Source organism: Maylandia zebra, linkage group LG6 (genome assembly GCF_041146795.1).
Source record: "Maylandia zebra isolate NMK-2024a linkage group LG6, Mzebra_GT3a, whole genome shotgun sequence".
NCBI classification, from domain to species: Eukaryota; Metazoa; Chordata; class Actinopteri; order Cichliformes; family Cichlidae; genus Maylandia; species Maylandia zebra.
Genome location: NC_135172.1, coordinates 11,444,503 through 11,458,816, shown reverse-complemented (window position 1 = coordinate 11,458,816; position 14,314 = coordinate 11,444,503). Strand labels below are relative to the sequence as shown.

Genomic DNA, 14,314 nt, shown 5'->3' with positions numbered 1-14,314 from the left:
AAATAGTTGAAAGTATTTTTCTGAATAAAATGTGACTCAATCTGTAGATGGCAGACGCACAAAAGTACACACAGTAGCCGTAAGCATAAAGATGTTTATGCCAGAATATTTATATGTATGCAACATGTAAAATGTTTCAGGTTTGGTTACCGATTACTAAGCAAATCCTTTCTTTTACTTTCTCTCTTTAGGTAACATGGACAGGCACCACTATGAAACATTTGAGAAATTTGTCAATAATACTTTTCTGCTACACCTTGACAATGGGAGGGCGTGAGTATTTCTGTTCTGTATGTGTTGCTCATATACTGGGCAGAGGTGCTGGTCAGACTGTAACTTTGACATAGCTGACTCTGGATCTGTCCTCTTTTGCAGATTTGGGCGTCACTCCAAAGATGAGCCTTCGATCTTAACTCCCTTAAAACAGTGCTGCAGGTATAAACCAGACCATCACATACATGTAGTGAATTACTTATACATCAGGTAAATATTCAGTTCAGTTTTATCTATATAGCACCAAATCACGCCAGCATTCACCTCATGGTGCTTTACATTGCAAGGATAAAGACTCTACAGTAATAGATTTACAATCAAGACGACCCTTTATGAGCAAGCATTGGCAACAGTAGGGAGGAAAAACTCCCCTTTAACAGGAAGAAACCTCCAGCAGAACCAGGCTCAGGGATGGGCAGCCAGCTGTCGTGGATGGTTGGGGTTGAATGGAGGGAGACAGAACAAAGTTCCTTGGCTTAGTTCAGAAAGTGTGAGAGAACAATCACATTGTACCTTAACCATCAGATGCTGTTCCTCTTTCTCTTTCTTCATCCTATTCTCTTACCCTGTCATTTGGCAATTTTGAAACATCCCAAAGTAACTTCCTTTTTCCATTTATCTTCTTTTTTAAAAACTTTGCTGTCTCTCCAGAATCCGTCGCTCCACTTGGCTACGCCTGCGTCTCCTGACTTTGCCTCAGTATCGATTAAGCGATGTTATGAGAGCGTCACTTTCTCGTGATCCCCTTCACAAGGTGGCCCCACTTCTGGCAGAGCCCCACCTTACGGCTTTAGATCGACGTTTGAAAACTGTCCTAGGAACTGTAAGTCGCTGTCAAAAAGAGCAGAAAAGAAATGACAACGGTGAAGACGTCTTCTATGAGGACACGGCCTCTCTGAAAGACGTGGCCGCTCCCTCTGGTTAGAGCAGTCTCACTTACCTGTCACATTATATCTGTTTATTTCATACTTCTGCAACATGATGCAGGAGTTCAGAGTTATAAAATATCATTTATAGGAGCTATATAATTTTAAAACTCACTTTGATTAGTAACTGTCAGACACATGATGATAAATCATTAACACAATGTAATGCAGTAGTATTGTCATAAATAGGATAACATTTTTCGGGGGCTAGCTAGTCAGTTCCCTGCAATATTATGTGTCCTTCTGCTCTGTGGGCCTGCCTGGTACTGGCTCTTTTTGTATGTGTGTTTTCAACACTTTTGGTACAAAACACCTAATGAAAAGACTTCCGTGTATTTGGTTTAGTGCAGCTATAGCATTAAGTACACCAAACAGTGACTCTGAGTGAATCTGAGCTTTAATTCAAGTTTTCGTCTACATTTAATGTTTTTTCTGTTTTTCTGTTTCTCAACTTGGTTTGTGTTAATAAAATGATTGCTAATAATTCCACTTGAAACTGTTTCAGCTTTATATAAAGAACTCACATGCACTGGCTGAAGATTCAGTGATGATTTAGTTTAGTTTTTTGAAAGGGAACTAACACTTTTCCTGGAAAAGTTCCGCTTATCAGATTGCATCCAAATGCAGACAAAATACACAACAGAAGAATGTTACAGTCATTTCATGAAGTAAAAAGTCACGTGGGGCTGTGAAGAGTAGAGGGGAGCGACCGGAAAACATAGCAGACGTAAACAGCAAACAGAAACCAGGACAGAATAATTGGAAAGAAGAGAAGAAACTTAAAACAAAGTCTAAAGTGGAATACTTTTTTCTCTCTCAAGATTCAAGATTCTTTATTTGTCACGTGCATGGTTATACAGGCAGTGAAATGTGACCTGATACGCTCCTCGACTGTGCAAAGAAAAAAAAGAGACAGACAGAACTTTATATACAGTGAATAAGTATATACAAGGAGGACATTATATGCGGCAAGTGGGTGAGTTATGTACATTATATAAATAGAAATGAAATAAGATAAAACAATCTGGAAATTTACAGCTTGTGTACATTGCGAGAGGAGGGTGTTAAAGTGTCTTGTGCTATAGCGAGGCCAGAAGGATTCAGGATGATGAGAATGAGCTAATGAGTCCTGTCTCAGTCACTTAAGGATGATGGGGGTGATTCAACACACGAATGTCCTGAGGATAAAAACTCCTCTTGAGCCTCTCTGTTCTTGTTCGGATGGTGCGAAACCTTCTGCCTGATTTCAGAAGCTGGAACAGTTCGTTGCTGCTCACTCTCTTCTACTCTTCTACTTCCACACATAAATGTCCCCATAGCACGAAAAATGTTTGCATTAAAACTTTTACTTCATTTTGTGAGCTAACTATATTTAAGTAATTTGTACCTTTTTAACACGGAAATTTGTTTCTCGTCAGTCAAACAAACTGTGGCAGGATTTTCCCTCAGGTGTGAGGATACGTCACGGATGGTTAGGCAGCTGGCTGTCCTCCTTCTCCTTTCCTTTCAGGGCTCCAATCAATAATTTACCTTGCTCAGCCGTATCGATGTCAGCTACTCCCTTACCTCTTCTCTTACCCTTGCTCACTTGCTTTTTCCAGAAAAACTGCTGATGACATAAGGGTAAAAGAGCTCATTAACGAATGACTGAAAAAAAGGAGAAGGAACTGTCAGATAGGTGTTATTGGTCTTTGGGAAAACAGCAGAAGCAGTGGGAGGATAGCTGAAGGTGACTTTCTCAGCCTTAAGACGCTGATATACACGGGACAGTAAACTTCTGGGAATACAGACTTTTTACAGAAGTTTAGTTTTTTTCTGACCAGCTTTTTCTCATTTTATCGTTAAACCTGAAATCGATCAATATGTCTGGAGTCAGTAGTGATCAGCTGCACAAATCAACTTTATCTGTCTATTCGGTGAGTTTACATCATGTTTCTTTTGTTTTTGTTCATTGTGTTGAAACCTGGGGACCGGTATAGTATTCATTATTTAAAGAAGGATTTTGTATATTTAAACTAGGCCGGGGCGCACTTGGAGGTGAGTATAAAAATACATTTTAGCGTTACGCTTCAAGTCACTGCTGAGTTCACCTGGTGTGGTGCTCAGTTTGTATTTCGTGTGTTTCTGCAGAACTTGATGGAGCACTTCAACCCAGGCCTTCAGAAGCTCGTTGCTCTTGGAAACAGCTACATCAAGGCCTTTCAAGGTGAGCGAGGTTGTGAATGACTGAAAGGAGCAGTTACACTGTGGAGAATGTGGATTTTGTTGTTAGCACTAGTGTAGATGTTGGATCAGGATTGTACAGAGATGATTGAAGTAAAGTCTGCCCATGGAGACCCTAAGAAGGAGGCCACAAGCTGCAATTAAAATCCAAAAAATGTCACAGGATTGTAAATGTCTATCAAGGACCTACTCATTTGTAGAAGTTATTTGGTTAGGAAAAGATATAAAGAGATTTGTACATGTGAATATGAAAATATGATTTGATAAAAATAATCTATTTGATTGCTGACATTAAGCAGAATTTAAAACCTTTTTTTCTCCAGAGATGAGAGATTTTTTTTGTGTGCATCACCTTTTATTTGCATGTCCGAGTTGTCCGACTTTTCCATTGTACATTTTCCAATCTTAATCACGTGTGTCACATTGCATAGTGCAAGCAGCATGCATCATTCATGCATCTCTGTGCCTGATAAAACAATTCAGGCTATCAGCCACAGGGCAGTGGGGCTGTGCCGTAAAACTATACCAAGTGGCACGAGGCTATTCTTAGACCAGAATTACATATCAAATAACACTGCCAGTCTTTTAAAAGTAATGAATAAAAGCAGAACTGTTCGACACAATAAGAAGCAGTTTAAGTGGTTGTGATGTTACTGTAGAGTTTATAGATTTGTCAGTTTGATTTGTCTAAATGTGAAAAGCTACATTTGTCTCTCGATGTCTGTATGTTGCAGCCTTAGGCGTTTGCAGTGAGGCCTATTTCAGCGCTGTGGCTAAGATGGGCGACCAGGCACTTCACACACTTTCATCTCGCTCCCTTGGTACGAGTGTGTGTATTTGTGACTCATTATTAAACAGGTTTCACCCTTGATTTATTGCTTTCATTAGAGAAGCATCGTTATCAAGAGTGCTCTACTGAGACACTGCACTTGCACAAACACAGTCTAGATTTTAAACCACACAAAGTAAATTTCAATTGTACTCTCCTTCTTTTCATACATATAGGCTACATATACGTGTGTGTGTGTATTTACTGATTCTTTTAGCTAGTGTGTGTGCACTATATTTTATGGAAGCTTTCCCTTTGTCATTAGAGATGTGTGTTATCATTCTTCAGCGGTAATTAGCTTTATGCTACTATTAAGACAGTGTTGGCTAGCATACATGTGGTTTCGGTAGGTTGGCTAACTGTGAAGGTCAGGGAACCACAGCGTGACCAGGAGCCCTATTGAGTGGCAGCCACTGAATTATAGATGAGGGCAGTCTTTCAGCTCCACTCAGTTTATTAGCTCAACCGCAATCCTTGACAATAGACAAGGCCGGAGGCGCCCACAGTATATAGGGTTGGCTAACTTTCCACCATCGTAGCAACCGGACTCGTTCATGGCTCAAGTGGTTTTACACTGTGTTAAAGTTTTAGATCAAATTACTGACATTCCCAATAAGATTTCGCTTTCTTCAAATATTTTTCCGTACAGAATTGTTTTTTTTTTCTTTGAACAGGGGATGTCCTGATCCAGATTTCAGAAACACAGAGGAGGCTCACTGCAGAGATGGAGGGAGTGGTTGGTACATTTCCTCAGTAAATGCTGATCCCTGCAGTCTTTAAAATACTACATACAGCAGTTCTACTTCTGTGAATTTAATTTTGTTTGCTTGAAAGTTTTTACCAAACTGAAAATAATGCTTGGTGGGTATTAAGCTATATTTGACAGAATAATAACCGCTATACATTATTTGTCAAATGATGAGTAAAAACAGCTACAATTAGTATTTTGCTTCAATGTAACTTCCCCAGTTTGTCCCCAGATCTTTGAATTTGTGAGTTCAGCATTTATAGGATGCTAGTAAAAGCAGATTTCACTTCTTACAAACTGCTTCATCGAAGTTAGCTACATAAAGCCTCGAGGACACTAGTTTGTCCCTGTATGTTATTTTTCTTTTGACACTAAAACCCCTGTGCCTAATTGTGGTATGAATAATCAAAGCATGGCCTCTGATTACAAAGCTGGCCTGAGGAAGGAGCACATTTGCATTTAGATTTAGTCAAACAGCACAATGAACCTGATAATTAAAGCCTGTGTTTAAACAAGAGGACAGATGGTTCATCACTGTTCCAGTTGAATTCTTTCTTTCTGCTGCAGTTTCGATGGTTCCAGATAGAAGTGTTGCAAGCAATGGAGAAGAATATCAAGTTGGACGAGGAGTATATTGATGTGAGTGTAATGCATTGGGAAAGCTTACGTTTTTCTGCCTGTGAAATTAAGAAAACTTTCTGGACTATTTTAGGTTTTTTGGTTTATGGTAAATAAACCAAACTTTAACAATCCTACAGTGCGACTGTAATAGTTTCAAAATACTATTGCATTCATTTATTTTTTCTTTTTTAATTAACAAAGTACATTTTAAGCTTCCAAGCTTTGTTTCAAGTCAGATCAGCTTGAAATCATCAATAATTAGTAGTTACCCTAAAACTGTCTTAAAGTTGGAACGGGTTAAAAACACAGATGAATAAAGTTTTAAACAAACCCTGTAATCTGTGACAGGAACAGGCCATATTCTTCTCAAGATTTACTTTTAACAAATTTCCTATGTGTGGGACTAATAAGGTTCTCTTATCTTATCTTTAAAAATCACTCCACGTAATTCTTTGAGTGAAAACGGAGCTTCTGGTTCTTTTGTCAGCAATTTCATCTTTGGACTTAATTAGAATAAGAAACAGAGGGGTGCTGCATCGCCAGCAGCACAAGCAGGTGAGAGGACAAAGATGGAGAGCGGTTGACCAGCACTAGGATAAACATGACCTGCTAAGCCTCTTACAATTTTTGTATAGTTTGCAAATAAACTTTCTTTGTGCCGCAGGGCAGTCGCAGAGTGTACGAGCTGGAAGTAAGAAACCAAGCGGAGGCTTTGGAGAAGCAGCTCAGACGGGGAACCTACAGAGACTCTCTGGTAGTTACACAAACATACATAGAAAAATATTAGGTGTTGACATTATGCACATTCATATTAATGCACACACAAATACACACACACAGTCCAGTAATACACCTTGTGAGTGTATCATTGTAGGTGCATGCCCTCATGTTCATTGTTCCCTGTGCGTGCGGTTTTAGGAGAACAGTGAATACATGCTGTACCTGCGGCAGAGCCATCAGGAGATCTTAAAGGAGGAGGAGAGGAGGTATCGCTTCTTGGCAGAGAAACACTGTGGCCTCACTCAGTCACTGCTGTTCCTAATTAACAAGGTATTCATACACACTGGCCAACCTACACAGTAGAGTTGATTAACCCTGAGCAGCATCTGTGTGAGATTAAGGTAAAATGGTATTATCTTACTTTTGCCATAATTTATTCAGTACTAGTGCGCTCTTTGAGCTACAAGTGCACTTGTTGCTAAATGTAATGGTGTAACTGGTCAGATCTGTTGATTCAAATGCAATGAAATCAGAAAAATCGAGTTTAAGCAGGAAAAATAAATGTTGTAAATCTGGGAGATTACGGTGTCGGTGTGAAAAGCTCCATTAATAGGTGGGTCCCAAAAAAAATGTTTAACATATGAAATATTTTCAAAAATTTTACGTGTTCAGTATGTAAAGGCCTTAAATCTTTTATTTTTAGGTGACATGATGATGGGTCAGTTTAGTCACCAGTAACCTTGTAACCTGCTGAAAGGCACATTACATACTTTTTAAAGAAATACTCACTACAATCTGCTCTGCAAAACAAGGAACAAAAAACATGTTAGATATAATACAGAAATACAAAATTTTGCTTAATTTATATTTTCTTTTACATTCATCAGAAAAAAAGCTGATGAATGTATTATTATGTAATACAAGTTTCCTTTGAAAGAAAACTTTTGCAGCCTTCAATATAGCCGGTACACTGAACAATAACTAGTTTTTGTAACATTTTGAATATATAATTACTGTCCTGACCGATAAGCTGCATTTCCCACTTCATGGTAGTAGATGGAGCTTAGTATTCTGTGTATCAGCTACATCAGCTGCAATCCATCATGTTGTGAAGGGAAGGCCGACTGCAGCCATCAGCCATGAGCTTGGAGTGCTTTTTCCACCAAGACACTGAACTGCCCAGCCTTTTTATCCCAGTCATGTGGGACCTTGCCAATATCTTGTTCATCTGATGAAACTCACTTCTCAGTGTCATGTGTCTTATTTACTGAAGCAATATGTCTTAGACCTAAACCTAGAAAAACACATTAAGACAATAACAAAATCAGCTTACTATCACCTCAAGAATATTTCAAGGATAAAAGATCTGATGTCTCAACAGGACCTGGAAAAACTAGTCCATGCATTCATCTTTAGCAGGCTTGATTACTGTAACAGCATCTTTACAGGTCTACCTAAAAAAATCAGTCAGACAACTACAGCTCATCCAGAACTCTGCTGCTCGAGTCCTCACTAAGACCAAAAAAGTGGACCACATCAGTCCAGCTCTGAGGTCTTTACACTGGCTGCCTGTCCATCAGAGAATAGACTTTAAAGTTCTGATGCTGGTCTATAAAGCTCTGAATGGTTTAGGACCAAAATACATCAGTGACCTCCTGACCCAGTATGAACCTTCCAGATCCCTCAGGTCATCTGGATCCGGTCTTTTATCAGTTCCCAGAGTCAGAACCAGACACGGAGAAGCTGCATTCAGCTTTTATGCTCCTTATATCTGGAACAAACTCCCAGAAAGCCTCAGATCAGCTGAAACACTCAGTTTATTTAAATCCAGGTTGAAGACTCACCTGTTCTCAGCTGTATTTGAATAAAGCACCAAATCCACACTTTTAAGCTTAAACTTCAAAACTTACATTTTAACTACTGATTTTATCTACTGTTCTGATTTTATCTGTTTTGATTTTTGATCTTATATACTGTTTTGTTTGTTTGTTAGTTAGTTAGTTAGTTAGTTAGTTTTTAATCAATTTTAAATCATGCTTTTTATTTGTTTTTGTTTCTAATGTCTCTGTAAAGCACTTTGAATCACCTTGTTGTTGAATTGTGCTACACAAATAAACTTGCCTTGCCTAGTCATGTTGCTGAATGATCAAACTGAGATGGAATGAGGCGCTCACCTCTAATCCGTTTTCAGACTGGTGCATCTCTCCAGCAGAAGGCAGACGGATGGAAAGAGAAAGTGAATGACACCAGAGTCTCCAGATCTCGAACACCCACCCATTCAGACCAAGAGGCACAGGTACCAGCACTTTATCAGGTTTACTCATTTTTTTTTAGCCAGTAGGAACATTACACATGAGTATGCCACGCACTATAAAACAAGGTACAGTGGCTGTGGTTTCTCAGCGAAACACTGCACAGTCTGCTGCGTTTGAATTTGTGGAAACATAGGAACAGAAACCAAGTCAAGTCTCACCGTCTTATTTTTCTTATAGTTCAATAAATAAACCAAAGTCTATTTAAAATAATTTATGTTAAATTCACTTAATAAGTGGCATCTGTTATGTTTACTAGCATCCCCAGTCTAGTTCAGCAGCTGTATTTGTATTCTCATGTGTCTGTTCTCTGCTAATAATGTACTATTTGTGCTGTAAAGGTTGCTTAGTCCATCATCTACAGCTGAAGTGCTTCACAGCGAGTGTAAGCACATATTTGCTTGGTTTATTTGTACAACATGGTGTTTAGTTTTTCCAGCATTGGTCTCTGTGGTTCTTTAGAAATCTTGACACTAAATCGAGCACCAGCACCAGATTGTTTATTTATAATCGTAATATTCCTGCTGAAAGCAAACCTTGCTATGCCAGACTTCAAATAAAAAAATCCGATCAGTGGGATCTGTATTCTGTGTCTGCTTAGCTGCGAGGTTCAGTGAGCTCCCTGCTGCAGACGGTAGCCAGAGATGAGGATATGTCCTGGGCCAGGCGGGAGCAGCACGCACTGGGCAGAGTCCCTTCTAGAGGTGGGAGGTGTGCTGTTCTAATTATAAGAGCTGTATATTAATATGTGATTATTTGATAACCTTTGATGCCAGAGAAGATTAGAAGTATTAATTTTTGCTTGTTTATATGCATTCATTCATGCATGCCTAAAATATTCCTATTAATATTCTTTTAATCTTTTTCTCCTCTCTGTTTCTCCTTCATCTTTCCTCTCCCTCCAGCACCGTCTCCCCTCCCCAGCCGCTCTCGCTCCAGTTCAGTGGGGGAATCTTTAGGCCTGGGAGGAGGGAGAGTCATGAGAGCGCTGGTTTCTCATCCCTCCTCATCCAACCCAAAGCTCCTGCCTTTCAACAGGGGCGAGACTGTCATCGTCCTGGTCCAGGAGCCACGCAACGGGTGGCTGTATGGGCGCACTGACAGCAGCCTGCGGTGGGAAATAAACATTTACGTGCATGTGCCGTTTTTGAAATGCTCCGTCTTTACAGTGTTCAGTTATCATCTGCACCCAATCTTAAAATTGATGGCCTTATAAAAAAAAAGTCTCTCACAGAGTTTTTCCAATAAAAGGGTAAAGATGTCAACCTTTTACCACTTTGAGCTCCTAGATCAAGTCACAAATTTGTTTTGCTCATGATACTATTTAAAAAAAAAATACTATTATTACTGTAAAACTAAATAATAGTAACTCAAAAGACCAGAAACCAGTAAAACAAACAGAAACTCTGTGATTGTGGCACATCACATCCGTCTCTCATGAAATCTCCCTCAGGGTTCCCCAGATTATCAGCTTTGGGTTAGTTCGCATCATCGTGCGATGCTAAGCCCGAACCATCTAACCATCAGTGTTAGGATTATGAGGGAAAAGATTATTATGTGGGAAAAGGTTGAGAACCTGTGATTTAAAGGATTGCTCTTGTGTTTGGTTGACAGACTACACGAGCGCTGAAAAAAACACAAGACTGAGAATTACAGAGTCTGTTGCTGGAATTAGTTTTTTGATTTATGTAAAGACAGGAAGACACATGATGTTTAATTTTCTGTCTTTTCTCCTCCAGTCAGGGCTGGTTCCCTGCTGCGTACGTGGCCCCTATTGAGGATTTCTCCAATAATTTAGCAACAAGGTAGGAGACAGATACTAATCTCAAATCTGTATGCCAAAATGTTCTTTCTCTGGCATGACACTGGACACCAAGAAAAAAAGATATTGGGGCAAACCACAGGATCTAATCTGTATGATATGTGAATATTTAGGTTGCTGCTCTGGGAGAAGATGTTATTATTTTTGTCTGTGAAGGTTCTCAGTCATCCAGGTCATCGTAGTCAAAGGAGCTTGCAAAGAAAAGCGTCTGGACTTCTTTAAGTTGCTTGAAGACGTTTCACCTCTCATCCGAGAAGCTTCTTCAGTTCTAAGGTCAAATGGTGGAGAGTCCCAGATATAAACCTAGTGTGAGTATCCCCCCCCCAGAGGGACAAAAGGACCCCCTGATGATCCTCTAATCGCCTGAGCCAAGGTGTGAAACTGGGTGTGGGTCCCAATCAGCCAGAGTTTCGGGTGTGTTCATTGTGAAACCTGGCCCCACCTTATCATGCGAATTCCTGAGATCAGATGGCCCAGGAAGTGAGTGGGCGTTAAGGCGTCTGGGAAGGGAACTCGAAACTGGATTATAGATGGCAGAGAGTTGGTGTCGTAAACCCCCGCCTCTGTTCAAAGATGGTCGCTCACAGTGGACATAGATGGCTTCTTTCACTCCTCTTTCTTCCTCTCCACCATTTGACCTTAGAACTGAAGAAGCTTCTCAGATGAGAGGTGAAACGTCTTCAAGCAACTTAAAGAAGTCCAGACGCTTTTCTTTGCAAGCTCCTTTGACATGTTGTTATTTTGTTATCCTTTAGTAAAATATTCCAGATATTTTTCCCACTATGAATCACTTAAAAGATTCTGCTCCTTCTGCCCCAACAGTGGCAGTTCTCTAAGAAGTCACAGTATGAACAATCTGAATGACAGTGACACCTACGCCGACCAGTCAGAGAGCAAGAGTTACGGAGACGTCCCACCCCCGGCCACACCCAATCGTAGAGCCTCCGTGGACTTCAGGCCTATCTCTCCACTCCCTGAGAAGAAGGGAGAAGAGGCATTGGAGACGAAGCCGAGTCAAACAAGGAGCTACAATGAACATCCACTTCCTCCCCCACCGCCTCCCCCTCCACCAATTCAGAGTGCAAGGAGGAGTTCAGGAGATTTTCGGCCCATTTCTCCCCTACCTGACAGAAAGGGTGGATCAGCATCTGACGTCCAGGTGCTACATGTTTGACTTTAATGAAAATTGTCTCTTTAACACAGAAAAATACGCAACACTTCAGTGCTAAGTGTGGATTTGTATTCATTTATTTATTTGTATTTTTTGTAGGCATTATCACCACATGGACCCCCTGAAAACCCACTGTTTCCCAGGTAATTAGACATGGATTATGTATGCATTTATGGATTATTGTTATGTATTGTTCTGGAAAAAAAAACGCCAGTGCAGCACTGCTTTGCCAATATACCATGATCCAATATATATGAATCCTATGAATTGTCTTCCCAGAAAACTAGATTACACTTGAGAATCTGCAAGAAACATCTTTTTGAATCCCAATTCCCACTGCAAACAATAAAACCCGATCAAAGTTTACTTGAAACAGACCTCCACAGAGTGCTCATTGCACACTGTCAAAATGTACCACCCTCAGGCTGTGGTGTGATGTTAGTGTCTAAACCTAGAGTGTGTGCACCTCTGTCTGAGTGGTTTATTGGTATTGGCAGAAAGCAGTTGAGTGCATGTGGTGTTGTATATCATTTTCCATCATCCTCTCATTTCAGAGGCACAAACCCATTCGCCACGGTAAAGCTTCGTCCCACGACGACCAATGACAGATCTGCTCCTCAGATCCATTAATCCATCGGCACTCGTGCATGCAGGGTTTGTTACTGATGCTGTGAGATCAGGTTGTGGAGGCAGGACATACATTTTTGTTAGTGAATGACGTGACATGTCTGAAATGTGAATGCTCTGAGTGAAATGGCCAGAAGGTTTGTACCGTTTTAAGATAACGTATCTCCCATATCAAAGAAGATACTGTAATACACATCGATTAATCAAATATTAAAACCATTGAGTTGATCATAGCATTAATTCAGACAGGCCACAAAGACAAGCTGCGCTGAGCAGTCTCAGCTCACATTAGCTCATCGACATCCCTTTCATAATTTTATATAAGGAACACTGATTAACCTTTGAGTGACTAATTTTTAGTTGTAAAAACTTCCTACTATGAACTTATCAATCCACAGTTATGGTAAATTGTAAGGTTTTATATATCAGGACAGAGTAAAACTAATCTGGACCTTTCTAAGTTTTAAAACTAGCTAAATGCAGCCCAGTTGAACTACAAAACATGACATATTACTCTGTGTCATAATTTCTTTAACAAAAATTAAGCAAAGCTACAGAAAAATGTGAAAAACTAAGCACACAGGTACTTTAATTAAGAGAGTATGTAGCAGCTAGTCGCTGCTGGTCAGATTGACTTGATTAACTAATCATCAGCTGGTGTTACCACCACTATATAGCAGAACACAATGCTACAAACCTCTTAGGAGGGGATGCCCCAGGAAATTCACCCCAAAGTCAGACTTTGCAGAGCTCACACAATTACCAAAAAGCACAGAGCTACATCTACAAGCCTCAGTTAGCATGCTAAATTGTAAAGTTCTTGACAGTACAATTAGAAAAAGACTGGACAGATATGGCTTACATAGAATGGTTGCCAGAAGAAAGCCTCTTCTCTCTAAAAATAAAATATTGCAGCAGAGCTTAGATATGCAAAGTTACATCTGCACAAGACTCAAGACTTTGGGAACAACGAGTAGAGGTGGTTGACCATAATGCACAGCAGTAGGTTTGGAGAAAACCAAACAGCATATCGACACAAAACCCTCCTACCAACGGCACAGTGGTGACGGAGTGATGCTTTGGGCTTGTTTTGCAGCCACAGGACCTGGAAACCTTACAGTCAACCTTGAACTCCTCAGTCAAAGCACAGACCTCAACCCGAAATTCTGCGATCGGACCTTCAGAGAACTATGCATAAATTAAAGCTCACAAATCTCAATAAACTCAGGCAGTGTTACAAAGAAGAGTGGATCAAAGTTCCTCCACAACAATGTTGGCTGATAATGTCACACAATTACTTCACGCTGCTAAAGGTGGTTCTATGGAATCATGTGATGTGCTTTGTTTTCTGACACTGCTTCAGTATTTTGGTTTAGTTTTTGTTACATAATTAATAGAAAGGTGTAATATGTCATGTTTTGTTACACATGACGAACTGTACTTATTTTATGTTAAAACCTACAAAGGACCAGAAGAGTTTTGCTGCAGGCTTGCGAGCCACTTTGCAACCCGCCTCCACCCCATGGCCTTCTTTCTGTCTGTATCTCTTGTTATTAATGTTCACTCTGTTCTGTACCAGGATCCTGTTGCTCCATAGTGATGTGACGCCAAATATAAATTGCTACAATGTCCAAATCAGCCATCCTCCCTGACTGAACTAAACTAAAATGGTTATTTTAACAAACCTTTGTACAGCAATTTGAGTTTGTATGTTAATATTTGTTTGAGTCTGTTGGTAAAAATATTCAGAGAATATTTAAACATTTTTGGAAGTATGCTTGTTGCCAGAAATTTGAAGAAAACACTGATGCTGCGCTGTTTTCTAGAGCATTTTATTCATGTGTCAGCACCACGTCTTCAGTCTCTTTACTATGAAACCTGGCTGTTGGCAAAATATTTATATGTGTGTGTGAGCAAGCAACCTGAGAAAGAAGGCATGTTTCCCAAAATGTTAAGCTTAAGCTCTCCACCATCCCAGTGATTGACCTGTTTTGCGATGTTCAGTGTGTTGTATTTGTGTGAGTTCAATGTTGTGTGTTCAC

General features: G+C 40.0%; 2 protein-coding genes across 2 annotated transcripts in view; both read left to right on the top strand.

The window, feature by feature from the left end:
• fam20cl (family with sequence similarity 20 member C, like) overlaps positions 1-1,717 on the top strand; it is a 36,819-nt gene extending 35,102 nt beyond the window's left edge. Inside the window, exons 8-10 of the mRNA XM_012915816.2 lie at positions 192-273; positions 376-435; positions 925-1,717. Of these exons, the coding sequence (XP_012771270.1) occupies positions 192-273; positions 376-435; positions 925-1,198 (416 nt within the window). The 3' untranslated portion in view covers positions 1,199-1,717. The remainder of the gene's footprint in view (positions 1-191; positions 274-375; positions 436-924) is intronic.
• Positions 1,718-4,162: 2,445 nt separating this feature from the next.
• On the top strand, positions 4,163-14,282 carry baiap2l2b (BAR/IMD domain containing adaptor protein 2 like 2b). The gene is made up of 12 exons (XM_076884647.1): positions 4,163-4,243; positions 4,926-4,987; positions 5,567-5,638; positions 6,285-6,374; positions 6,539-6,670; positions 8,532-8,636; positions 9,254-9,356; positions 9,558-9,765; positions 10,392-10,457; positions 11,297-11,633; positions 11,745-11,788; positions 12,200-14,282. The coding sequence occupies exons 1-12, from the start codon at positions 4,201-4,203 to the stop codon at positions 12,273-12,275; spliced, it is 1,338 nt and encodes a 445-aa protein (XP_076740762.1). The 5' UTR covers positions 4,163-4,200; the 3' UTR covers positions 12,276-14,282.
• The last annotated feature ends 32 nt before the right edge of the window (positions 14,283-14,314 follow it).

Excerpts from the sequence above, each read along its gene's own strand:
- baiap2l2b (XM_076884647.1), top strand. The coding sequence starts at position 4,201 with ATGGGCGACCAGGCACTTCACACACTTTCATCTCGCTCCCTTG. Across the intron at positions 8,637-9,253 it reads ATTCAGACCAAGAGGCACAG|CTGCGAGGTTCAGTGAGCTC; the intron begins GTACCAGCACTT and ends GTGTCTGCTTAG. Across the intron at positions 10,458-11,296 it reads TCCAATAATTTAGCAACAAG|TGGCAGTTCTCTAAGAAGTC; the intron begins GTAGGAGACAGA and ends CTGCCCCAACAG.